The sequence below is a fragment of the Typopeltis vanoorti genome, chromosome 3 (assembly GCF_054136105.1).
Source record: "Typopeltis vanoorti isolate ZY-2024b chromosome 3, IOZ_Tvanoo_1.0, whole genome shotgun sequence".
NCBI classification, from domain to species: Eukaryota; Metazoa; Arthropoda; class Arachnida; order Uropygi; family Thelyphonidae; genus Typopeltis; species Typopeltis vanoorti.
The window spans coordinates 34,363,782-34,376,848 of NC_143551.1; the positions used below are offsets into that span (position 1 = coordinate 34,363,782).

The following is a 13,067-nucleotide window of genomic DNA, read 5'->3' on the forward strand; positions in this document are numbered from 1 at the left end:
GGGTGGGTTTTCTGTAAACTGAGAAAACCAAGGATCCATTAGGCTGGCGGGTGACTAGTGTGTCAAGGAAAGGGAGGCTGTTGTTTTCCTCTTTTTCCAGAGTGAATTTGATCCTAGGGTGTTGGTTGTTTAAGTGTTTCAGAGCCATGTGGCCAAATAGCGAACACATCATCAACGTAGCGAAGCCATACGGTTGGTTTTTGTGGGGCAGAGGCTAAGGCTTTTTCTTCCAAGGTCTCCATAAAGAAATTGGCCAAGGGTGGGGAGAGTGGTGAACCCATGGCTGTCCCCTCTATTTGTTTGTAGAATTTTCCCTGCCAAACGAAATAGCCTGAGTTCATTGTGAACTGAAATAAGGCTGAGATATCGGGAGAAAATTTAGCTTGGATTAGCTCTAAAGTTTCCTTGAGTGAGACATTTGTAAATAAAGAGGAGACATCAAAGCTGACCATTATGTCAGTATGTTGGAGTGTAAGGTTTTCTATGCTGGCTTTGAAATGGGCCGAGTTTTTTTATGTGTGATGGTGTGTTGCCAGTATAGTGTGTGAGCTCTTTGGCCAAATGTTTAGCTAATTTGTATGTGGGGGAATCAATGCCATCCACTATGGGATGTAATGGCACATTTTCTTTGTGTATTTTTGGGAGTCCGTAAATACGGGGGGCGGGGGTATAGAGTTAAACTGCTTTAATCTGTTGGTAACTTCTACAGGCCAAGAAGTGACTCTCTTAAGGAGCCTGTGAAGTTTTCTAATTTGAGGGTTGGTGGGATTGTAATTGATAGGGAGGTAAGTGGCCCGATCTAATAGAAGAGCATTCAGCTTACCTGTGTAGTCCTTCTGGTTAAGTACTACAGTTGCATTTCCCTTATCCGCTTTGGTGATAACTAATTCTTTATTATTCTTCATTTCCTGTAGAGCTTTATATTCCTTGTTTGATATGTTGGTTTTTGGTGGTCTTGCTTTGGAAAGGACCCAAGCTACATCCAGTCTTACGCTGTTGGCGACTTGATGTGGAAGGTGGCAGATTCCGCGTTCAATCTGGATCATAATATCCTCACTAGGTATTTTATTGGGAGCAATGGCGAAGTTGTGTCCACGTGACAGCGCGTTGAGTGCTTCAGGGTGACTGAAGAAAGGTTGATTACCATGTTGGTAGCAGGTTTTGGAAGGACGGTAGAGTTCTTTTTTAATTTCTCGAACTTTTTCATCTATCGGCCTCGTATTTTTTTAAATTCTTTTTCGGCAGTGGTACATGAGACGTCATGTAAAATTGACCAAAGTTCGTGGTTCAAAGTGCACGAAATCTCATCTCCGGCGGCACGAATAGCTTCGTTAATGTCTGCTAAGAGCGACCGCGTGGCGGTGATCTTACTTTGGCCAAACAGGCAGGACAGCAAATATCAGAATTTCGGAACAAGGACTACATCCGTTTTCACAAATACAGTCATTCTGGACTTGCGAACCATGCTCTGGATACACGCCACAGAATACGGTGGAAGAAAGCTACAATGATACACCGCAGCAAATACAAATTTGAAAGACTCTTTATGGAATCAGCCTCAGACCTAAGAAATTCTCCAAACCTCAATAAATCTGGTTGTATGCGACTGCCCCAAATTTAGGAGGCCTACATCAGCAGACCTTCAGCCCAACGGCCAAGAACACCTACTTAGCCTGCTAGAAGGCACCATCAGGACTGTTAGGAGAACAATAGCTTCATCTCTTCATTCCCAGTTTCTGTGTTGTAGTGCCTACATGCACGTAACTTTTTTTGTAAGTTCCTTTAGAAGATGGTAACGTGACGTTGCCGAAATATCGGAAAATATTTATTAAAGTTTAATTTAATTTATATCCTTAACTACGTTGTTCAATTCCTTAAGTGTTTTAATAAGGTAGATAATATTAACTGACCAAAAATGTTCTGCTCAATTGTTTCAATTCCAATTAGATACATAGTTGCAATTAGTTATAAGTTATACAGACATTGAGAAAGTTTCCTAAAACTGGAAAATAAAACATCTATGTAAAAATAGTGTAATACAAGTTATGCAAGTTAATTTACACTAACTCAAATTTGTTTCATATATAAAAATATTTAAAAATTCTTTAAACTGTCACACCTGTATGAAGAGGTGATGTACTGAAGAGGGACTGATGCGAATTATTACTTTGACCATGTGTTGGTGATGGTGGAGGTGTGGCAGTTACTAAGTGACGATGTTTTTCTAGTGTTGTTTCCAAATGGCCTGTTATAAGAAGAAAAAAAGTAATAAATATTTCATCTTCAATAAGCAGCAGAGAGCAAAAACTGGCAATTTCTAATTAAACAAGATACACTTTTATGAATAATTCAGAAAATAAAGTTATACTATGAAACAAACAAAAATACTTGAAAGGTTTAATAGTTGATAATTCTTCAAACGAATTACAAAATATGCCTTATATATACACCCAACAAAATAAACCAAGACAATAGCTGAAAAAATTTTAAAACTTAACCAAGAATCTTATATTCTGTGTTGCCAAAAATATTTATGGCAACAACAGCATCCAATCTTTCCATAGAGACTGTAATAATGACAAGTGAAAAGTAACTGAAGTTTTATTAAAAATGCCGAAATTTAAAAATAACTACCTAAATGCTTTGCGAGTTACATAAAAAAGACATATCATTGTCCTGTATTGTAATTTTAGATTTTTTTTTCCTTTTTGAACTGGGATCTCAAAGATTACACATGAATCCATAATAAGCAATGCGGATGATTGACATACTACTTAAAGTTAGTTTTAGATTTGTTTATTAGCACACAAGATATTTTGTTAGCATATGTTGATCAGGCAACAGAAACTAGAATTAAAATAGATGCAATTCAACAATTAGCCAGTGCATGTTTACCACTTATATATAGGATTAAACAATTACATATGCACTTAATGACAACAGATGTTTGAATGCATTACATATGTGTTCAATGTTTTTATGATGGTATGACTATATATAAAGGTAATTAATACCAATATTCTTGCAAGCCAAATTAAATGCTGGCAGGCTGGTTACTAGGACATAGATTGAACATCGCTGATTTAAGACATTTTGGCAACTATTTTGAAGATATTTATATCATTCTTTAAAACATCTGTGTAAATGTTTCAATAACTAAACTGTTGCTGACTAAGGTTTTCAATGCCTTGAAGAAAGACTGACAATTAGTTCTTTCAGAAACCTCTCCCGTTCTCCAAAAATAAATTCAGATAAAAAAAAATCCAAAGATATATATATGAAACTATTTACCAAGGTACTATTTTTTGATATGATCTCAGAGACCAGAATTCTCAAAATAAAATGCCCATAATGTCACACATTAGCTATTCCAGCAAAAATTCCTTTATTACCACACACATTCTAATAAGTACCTATCTTTTCACTAAAAGAGTATTTTCTTAATTTTAATCAACTGTAGCCTTTCAGTTTGGTTATAATTTTTCAATAGTTTGTTTAAAAAACATAACCAATACTATTCTAAAAGAAATTCACCATAAGACATTTCTGTGTTCCTTGAAAGTTCACTATAGTGAGAAATCAACTAAGCAATTTCAGGAAAATGTAAAATAAAAATCTTTGGAATTGTATTATTCCATCCTTGGCAGTTTACAATAAAATCTCGAAAGAAATCCTATGATTTGTAACTCACAAAATCTAAAACTATCTCATAAGAATAACTACTTTTTTAAATAACTATCCCTGAAAGGCTTGAAACTTATAGTACCTTAGTACTATTAATGAGATTAAGGTTAGATAATCTAGGACCCCTGATATAGAAACTAAGCATTGTCATTTTCAAACTACTTCAGGTCTCCAATTAGCAAGATGGTGGTCTTACAGTGATGATGTGAATTGTCAACCACTAAAGACTTACATAAACATTAGGATTAAAACCCTTGTTGAAAATCATCTACATGATTGGCTACTTATATCTATTGATAATCTGGTCATACCACCCTGTGCTTTAACATCAATATTTATCTTGGTGTCAGCAAAGTGGTATATACAATGCAGTATTATTATTAACATCAGACTTCCATGGAGTCAAGATTCATTGTGGAGGGTCCACACTCTCATCCAAAAAGATCATTGAACCATGTCTTACAGCCATTCACAGTTTCAACACTCACCACACTTTCAGGCAATGCATTCCACTTATCTACCATTCTCCATGTAAAGAATCTTCTCTTCACGCTCCCTGTTCACACTCTCCTTATAAAGTTTCCAGGGCTTGTTCCATCCCTGTCTCCCTCTACTCCATGAAAAACCTTGACACTAATCTGATAACCTCTCATCAACTCTCTGCACGTTGCATTCCATTTCTCCTCATATCCCACATTCTATAGACCTGACATTGCCTTAGTGAACCTTCTCTGGACCCTCTGTAGCACATTCTCATCCCTTTCAAAACCAGGCAACCAAATTTGTGCACAGTAGTCCATATACAGCCTGATATAACCTGATATAACAAGCCAACTATAACCTCTTTGCTATTTGCATGTCAACGTTCTTAAATGTTAGCAATATGATCACCTTAACTTCAAGTCTCTGCCACAATCACTACTAGATCTCTCATCTTTCCCACCTTTGAAATTTCCCCAATAATTGTATATTTTTCACAAAACGTTGCCTGTCAAATTTTAAGATTTTGCACTCTGATGTTACACTAATAGCTCCACTCACAAAGTCTATTGAGATCCTTCTGCAAGGCCACAACATTTGCTCTGCTTATTACAGGTTCTTCTCAACTTTGCCTCAATGGCAAACAGCTGCATATCTCGAGTTAAGCTGGTCCCAATATCATTAACATAAAAGTTAAACAATAATGGCCTCAAAATAGATCACTGTGACACTCTGCTAGTGACCTTCCTCTTTTGGACAACCTCCATATACACAACCTGCTGATACCTGTCTGACAGCCAATCAACTACTTAACTCACTAGTTTCTTATTCAATCCCATCTGTTTCAATTTAGCCACCAGCTTGTCATGTGGCAGTTTATCAAAGGCCTCTGTCAAATTCAGATATACCACTGTATAAGCATCTCTCTTATATCTGTCATCTTGTTGTAATATGTAAGCAGATTGCTAATGCATGACCTACCATTTCTAGCTCACCATCATTGAGAATACTGCTATCATCAATCCAATTCTGAATCCTAGTCCTCACCAACCTCTCTAACACCTTAATCATAACTCTGTGCTCAAGCACATATGCGAAAAAGATTGGCCTATAATTTGTAGCCTCAGTCTTATCACCATCTTGGGGAATGGAACAATTTTTCTCCCTTTTCACTTCTTTGTTGACTTGTCCTGATGTTGGACTCATGCTAAATAGGTGTGCTAATAGTTCTATTAATTCCCTAGAGCATTCCTTCCAAACACAAGATGATATATCAGGTTCTACTGCCGTATTAATATCAAATTCCTCATATGCCTCCTTCTCATTTACCAGTCTCTCTTCCATCATACACTCCAGCTTCTCATGTTCCCTTCACAAAGATGAAATACACTGATAAACTGCTCAATGAATATTTCAACTATATGCTCAGTATCAGTTACCAATCTACAATTGTCAATAACTGCCATTATCCTCCCATAGTCAATCTTTCTTCTACTTGCCACATATTAAAAGAACCCGCTAGCATTTTTCTCTGCTCAATTGGCTAATTTCTGCTTATATGCACTTGTTTATATTAACTGAGTCACCTTTCTAGCCTCTTCTTTATACTTTTCATGCAACTCATTATTACCAACATTCATTCTTGTGTTGGCTCCAGAGTGCTTTCTGCCAGATTTCACACTTAATCTCTTCATTCATCTACTTTACTCCTACCTCATTTAGCCTTTTCACCTTTGGAATAAATTCAAACATTGCCGCTAAATGGCTCTTAGTCATTATCCAAACAGCATCTGTCTCCTTTCCATGTTATAATTCCTAGTTGTCTCTTAAGCTCACCAGCTTTGTAATTCCACATATCTCTTCTTCACAGAAGCTCTCAAATGAATGGCTACAACTCAGGTGATCACTTCATGGTCAGTCTCACCAACAACCTAGCGCTTGCTCATTTCGGTTTGGATCCTCAGCATATAGCAACACCCAACTAAATATCTCATCCCATCAACCTCCACCTCACAGCTTCAAAACTACTATTTTCCAATCATATCTCAACCTCGTGTGGATATAATTCTCCCACTATTGTCAATAGCACCCCCCCCCCCCTCTTGATTTTCCTATCCTTACAAAAAACATCACACCCTTTCATTTCTATTCCTATCAGGATATCATTCATCATCTAACCATGTTTCTCTTATTCCAACTATTTTCAGGTGAATAAACTCAAAGAAACAATTTCATCTTCCACATTTCTGATAATCCTGGCATTCATAAATAGGTATAACAATTCATTTCTTGGTCTATAACCAGTCCTACCCATGCCATTCCTCACCTATGACTTCTTCATGCCTGCTCTTGTCTACTCAACCTTATCCTTTGTCCCATGTACCTCTCCAGGCTCAATTACTCTACATGCATTGCAGGCTATCCCATTCCTATGCTCACCATCCCCATACATGCATTCATTACTGCTTTAAGAATCCACTCTCCTTACATTGTCTCCTGATCTCCTTGTCCAATTTCTCACTCTACTCTCATCTCCATTCACAATTATTTCAAACTCACCTAGTCCATTCTACTGCTCATTTACATCATCTCTGACTTCTACTGTATGCATCACTCATTACACTTCCTTCCAGCAGCAGCCTTACTAGATGACTCACTCTAAAACCATTCAAATGCAGTTCACTCTTATAACCATTCTTCCCTCAAACTCATCCCACACATTCACAAACTGCACCCTTTCTATTCACACATTTCTGTTAACATACCATTCATAATCTTTGTTCATCACAAAATAAGATTGAGCATTACCATTACACGAATAACTTAACTGAGCTTATAGATTCTCACAATTTCTCCCATGATGTAGTTTTCCTGCCTTCATTAGATCTAAACCCTAATAAATAATTTCTCCAGGTTACTGATGCCAAATCCATTCAAGTGCAGGCCATCTCTTATACAAGTCTTTTCTCTATTTTTTCCCCCATCCAGTTCACTCTATACATATAGAAACTCGCACCCATATCTTTTAAACAGCCTGCACATCAAATCATTTGCTTTACTATCATAGTCCTCATTCTTAACACAGTACTATCACATCTCAGCAATAGACTAACAATTTTCATTTTTCTTTCTTGCTTACAGCAATCCTTTCATATCCTCTCTCATAATGTATCACTACTTAAATCATTTTTTCCTATGAGCACACACTCTTTTATTTTAACTCTTTCTCTACTGCATTCATCATATTCTTGATTTTTGTTGGCAGGATGCTCATAGTGTGTCATTAAGGACAAATTCAATGAGCAAATCCAACTGTTATACCATATTACTTATTTTTATTTTATTATAATCTAACTGCCTTAACTTATTATTTTGATATCTTATGAACTTCTGCACTTTCCCATCTCTTATTGTTTTGCTTATTTTCCTTGTTCTGTGAGTTTGTTAAAAGCTTAAAGTTTTTCCAATTCTCTAATAATGGAAATTTCATACATCAATTTATCTTCATCTAGATGATATATCAATTTATATATCATCTAGATTGGTGTTGTAATGCTTTTGTTAAGTGAGACAAGAGGTTCTTTTCTCCAACATCTATATTCACTTGTGCTTTTGACACCACACTTTATTCTGATGGATTTTTGGTACCATTTTTAGACTATCTTAAATTAACAATATATCTACAAATATATTAGTAAACATACTAAATACAAGAAATTCTATTCGTGTATTTGGAAATATAGTAAAAACTGCAATAATACACTAATCAATTAGTCTAAGAAAACAATACATTAAAAAACGTCAATCTTACAGGAGCTTCAAATAATACATTTGACATTAGATTCAAACCAGATGATATCTTTAATTTGATTTTATGGTGCAAAGACATCAAAAGTCATACTGTGCCAGGAAACAAATCACAGCAGTATATGGTAATTGGTTAGTAGGACAATCACAAACATCCATGTCCTTAGAGGGATTTGATTTCGCAGCCTCTTGGCTGAAGAGTGGATACACAAATCACTTAGCCAACCAGGCCAGATGAAGTTAATCAACTAGGTAAGCACAAACTCCACAAATGTGTTTTATCTTACCACATAATATATTCAGAACAGCTGGAACTTGTTCCAATAAGAGTCTATGAAGTTCTTCTTTCCTGGAAACACTTAGATCTTCTCGAGGAGCAGCCAACTCTTCAGAGGCTGTCTGAAGAAGCATTAGTCCTAATGGAGCTGTTTCAGAAGACTGGGATAACTAAAAGAAAAATTATCTATATTAGAAATATCTCTCATATATCTTAAAAATATATAATCAATACTTATTTAATTGTGTTTATTATACCATTAAACTTTATTAGCATAATTTATTATGCAACCAGTTCCAAGTTTAAATAAGCCAAATATTCAAAGTATACAAACAGATACCATAAAGCCAATACACTAATTTGCCATTTATCTGACCTAAACAGCAATCCAAAGTTTCGAATCTTTCAGCTAACTGCTGAAACTATACTTTCCCATGAAACGTGTTTCTGCAAGTCAAAACTGATTTTATTACCTTCTCCCCCACACTTCATTTAATAACACTGTCATACATAAGCAGAAATATGCTAAAATGCAGTATAGCATGAAATAAGTATGATAATAGAAAAAAAGCACAACACCATTGGTAAACAAAAAAGTATAGTACTGTAAAAAATTTGTCCTACTAACCAATTATCATATACAATTTTCCTGAACACTTAATGGGTAAAGTTTAAAGAGTGATTTATATATGGCAGTTAATAAATTTTTACCTATAATTTTTTGTATAGCAGACAACACATACTGTCACTATATGTAACTCTGGTTTACAGTGACTTAGCTATGTGATACCAGTGTTTGCATTTCATTAATTTACTGCTTTATAATGGAGTTTGTTTGCTGTTATGAAATATCAACGTTTATTCTGACTTTCTAAAGCAGAAAAGGCAAAACACAAAGATTACAAACATGTATGGTCTGCTTATGCTATTTGTGTGCAGTTACATGAAATTTCATAGTATATACTATGCTTACTGAATGTTAAAAATAAATCCAGCTATTTGTTCTTTTCTAAAAGATTTCAGCAATGCACAAACTGAGGCATCAATAGATACTGTCAATTTCTGATGTGTGTGCTACAGAATCTAAAGAAATATCCTGTTACTTAGCACAAACTTATTTCTGTTAATTGCCTAGGTGCATAAAGTTGTATAAATTCATACTTATGATTAATTTTAATTCATTTAGGCTGTATATTTTTCAAGTATTCATGATACATATATTTATTATTCATTCTTAACCAACAGTCATCAATCATAACAGTGCTTCATTTATAAACAACATTTTTAGTTGTATAAGTCATCATCATCAAATTCCTGCCATGTACCCTCAAGGGGTGTACAGGATATGACAGTACTACATGCAAAAATTACATCAGTACTAACTTCCTATCTACAATTTTCCTCCAAATCAGTCTGTTACTTGTCAAGACTCCAACATTATCAGAAAGTTCAGTGTATTATTTTCCTCAGGAAAATATGCTGAACTTATACTATTATACTATTAAATAATTTAATAGTATAAAATTATAGTATTAAAATATTTCCTCAGGAAAATAATACACTGAACCTATACAACTAAAAATGTTGTTTATAAATGAAGCACTGTTATGATTGATGACTGTTGGTTAAGAATGAATAATAAATATATGTATCTTGAATACTTTAAAAATATACAGCCTAAATGAATTAAAATTAATCATAAGTATGAATTTATACTCAGGAAAATATCTGAACTTATACTATTAAATAATTTAATAGTATAAAATTATAGTATTAAAATATTTCCTCAGGAAAATAATACACTGAACTTATATTTCAAAATCCAGTTTTTGCTTACAGTGGATAAAGGATTAAACCAAGTACATAATTTCTTGGTATCTTTAATTTATAGTATAACCAAGTGGAAAAACTTCCAACACCTATCTCTAATCCAGAGTATTTTAATAATAAGGTGTGACCTTTTGGCTACTTGTATATGAAATTTTGACTTCTGTATTACTTCAACCTTAGTATTACCTCTGGGTCTACCTCCCACTGATGAGACCTCAATAAAAGTCTAAACCAGTCTGGGTAATGACCCTTCCCATAATGAATAGCATTATACATGTCTGCAAGGATATGTGCATTGCATTATGGGATAAGGCAAGCGATGCGAAATCATTAGCCTCTATATACGAGTTGCCCCAGTTTCTTTTCTACAACTTCAGGCACAAACGTGTTTGCTTACATTTGGATAAAGGATTAAACCAAGTAAATTTCTTGGTATCTTTAATTTATAGTGGCCTAAAAAGTTTGCATTATTGGTCTAGAGAAGAGTTTCTGAAATTAAATAAAAATACATTTAAAAAATAAATAAACAAACCTTGCCCCATCTATTTTGTCAGTAATCCACAAAATTAAAAAAGGTACTAATATTTGCATTGTATGTTTTCTCCTCATTTTCCAAGAACATTTCTGCACAAGATAATCATTTCAAAATTTGAGATCTAATTAGCAGCAAGCAGGATCCTTAATTGGTACCATGAATGAATTCAATAACAGTTCCTAGTTATTAAGAAGGATAAAGTAAAATCATCACACTAAAGCTTATATATGAACTGATTAATTAAGTCTCTTATTCAGTGTTCTTAATACAACCTCTAGCTACTTACTTTACAACAAAAACTGCAAGCAAAAGAAAATAATTCTTTCAATATTAAAAGCTGTTAGATGAGATCCTAGTGAAGACCAAAACGATCATAACAATGAAATAACAAATCTTGCTATAATATTTTACATTTTTAATAGAGCAATACTTGTGTGATATTTTGTCCAGTGAATGATAATGGTGGAGAATAAGATGCAGCCACGTTTATATCAGTTCTATAAAGAACCTATATCTATTATAATCAACTTCAAAAAGTTACAGTGGGCAGGATGCTTTTTGTATGAAAAATGTCTGTATTCTTAAGAAGACTATAAATAGTAAAATTCTTGGTAAAAGATCAAGAGGAAAGTCAAAAACAAGATGCACAGATGCCATTAGTCAAGACAGCAACATCATATTTCAATGTCCAAACTAGAGAAGTAAGGTCCTGGATAGACAGGGTTGAAGGCAACAAATCCAGGAGGTCAAGGCTCAACTCTAACTGTAGAACCATAAGAAGAATAGTTTTGTGATCAAATAAAAAAAATTTCCATTCAAGCATAACTAAACATGACCAGTCATTATTCAGTCAGTAGGGTTCAAAGAAAGTAAGAAGTAGCTGTAATGCTTAGCGCTAAACATCAGAGATAAGATAAAGAAAAGCAATTTCAAGAGCAATATGGACAAATTTCAAAATGGAAAAGTGAACAAAACTTTTCTTCCTTAGTACAATATTCTCCAGACTTATTTGTGCTTATCTGGGGGAATACTGTACTAAGGAAATAGAGAAATTCTTTAAGCCATTACAGAGTGCAGGTGAGATAAATTAAAAAAAGGAAGAACTGGCTCTTGATACCAAAACACAAATTCGAAATTATTCTAAGGCATATAGAAACATTTTAAGAAAATCTGATGCGAGTTCAAAAGATAATAACAATTGAAAAACACTGGACTTTTGTTCAGGACATGAATAGTTTATTATTAATTTGTTCCAGCATAAAAATCTATATAAATTAACGCAGAGAAAATACAAAATATTGAAGAGATACAGCACAAATCAACATAATACAAGAGAAAATGCAAGCGAAAATTTGTAATCTTGGTTATACAAGGTACTCGGCTAATTGAAGTTTGCATAATACAGAGATCTCAACTGTATACTTCACTCACCTGTAAGATATTAGAAAAGAATTCAGGATAAAAGTGTGGCCAATCCAAGCGACCAATGTCAACTATTAGCTTTCCAAGTTTGTTACGAATAAAATGTGGGACATCTTTGTGGCGAGATAATAAAAATTTATGTAAGGTTCCTCGAATTTCTCCTTTATCCTGACCTAGCATACCAATCCATTGTTTATTGATGACATGCTAAAAAATAAAAGTACATTACATTAATCTGACTTTATAATACCTTTCTATTTCTTTAAAAGAGAAACTACTGAAACATGTAACTGTAGACCATCAGTATATATGTGTACAGATGTATGAGCATAAACTTAAATCTTCTCTTTCAGCATAAATATATTGTGAAAAAAGCACAATATATATATATATAGAGAGAGAGCCATAAGTCAGAGGTTTAAATGTTTAATAACTATTATTATTATTATTATTTTTTTGTTATAATGAAATACACAGTTTGGAGATTTTTTTTTATTACTTATGAAAAACTACATCATATAAAAGCAGGGCCGGTTTTATCATTAGGCGAACCTCGGCAATCCCTTTGGGGGGGTAAGACTTCGTGGCGCCAGATTTTGCTACATAGTTTGGGGAAAAATTACAACCTTCGAAAAAAATTAGTAAAACCTTGATTAATAATAAACTGAAATAAGTCAAGCCGTTCTGGTGCTCTCTGATGAACCTACATTATTTTCAGCCTCTCTATTTCTTTCTTTATTATTTTTATAAATATCCACATGTGTTGGTGTAAGTGTGCTTGTGTGAGTATGACAAAATATATATAGAGAGACAATGCATAGGGGTGCCTTAATTTTCTTTGCTTAGGGGCATCAGATACTATCGGACCGGCCCTGCGTAAAAGCCTTCCATTTTGGGCTTCACAAAGACTAAACCTTTCTACAGCATGTTCCATGACAGCTGTTAATGTTTCTGGCTACAGTGCCCTAATTTCTGCAAGAATAACTCCTTTAGCTCTTAGATTGTCTGGGGCTTGTTCGCAAACACATTTTC

The 13,067-nt window shown here is 34.2% G+C and overlaps 1 protein-coding gene across 2 annotated transcripts in view; it reads right to left on the reverse strand.

Annotated features, from left to right (window-relative positions):
- ebo (exportin ellipsoid body open) overlaps positions 1-13,067 on the reverse strand; it is a 292,683-nt gene that overhangs the window by 212,794 nt on the left and 66,822 nt on the right. For both annotated transcript variants that reach the window (XM_090415530.1, XM_090415531.1), the window contains 3 exons: positions 12,045-12,242; positions 8,259-8,418; positions 2,120-2,245 (listed from right to left, as the gene is read on the reverse strand). In XM_090415530.1, the coding sequence (XP_090271656.1) occupies positions 2,120-2,245; positions 8,259-8,418; positions 12,045-12,242 (484 nt within the window). The remainder of the gene's footprint in view (positions 1-2,119; positions 2,246-8,258; positions 8,419-12,044; positions 12,243-13,067) is intronic.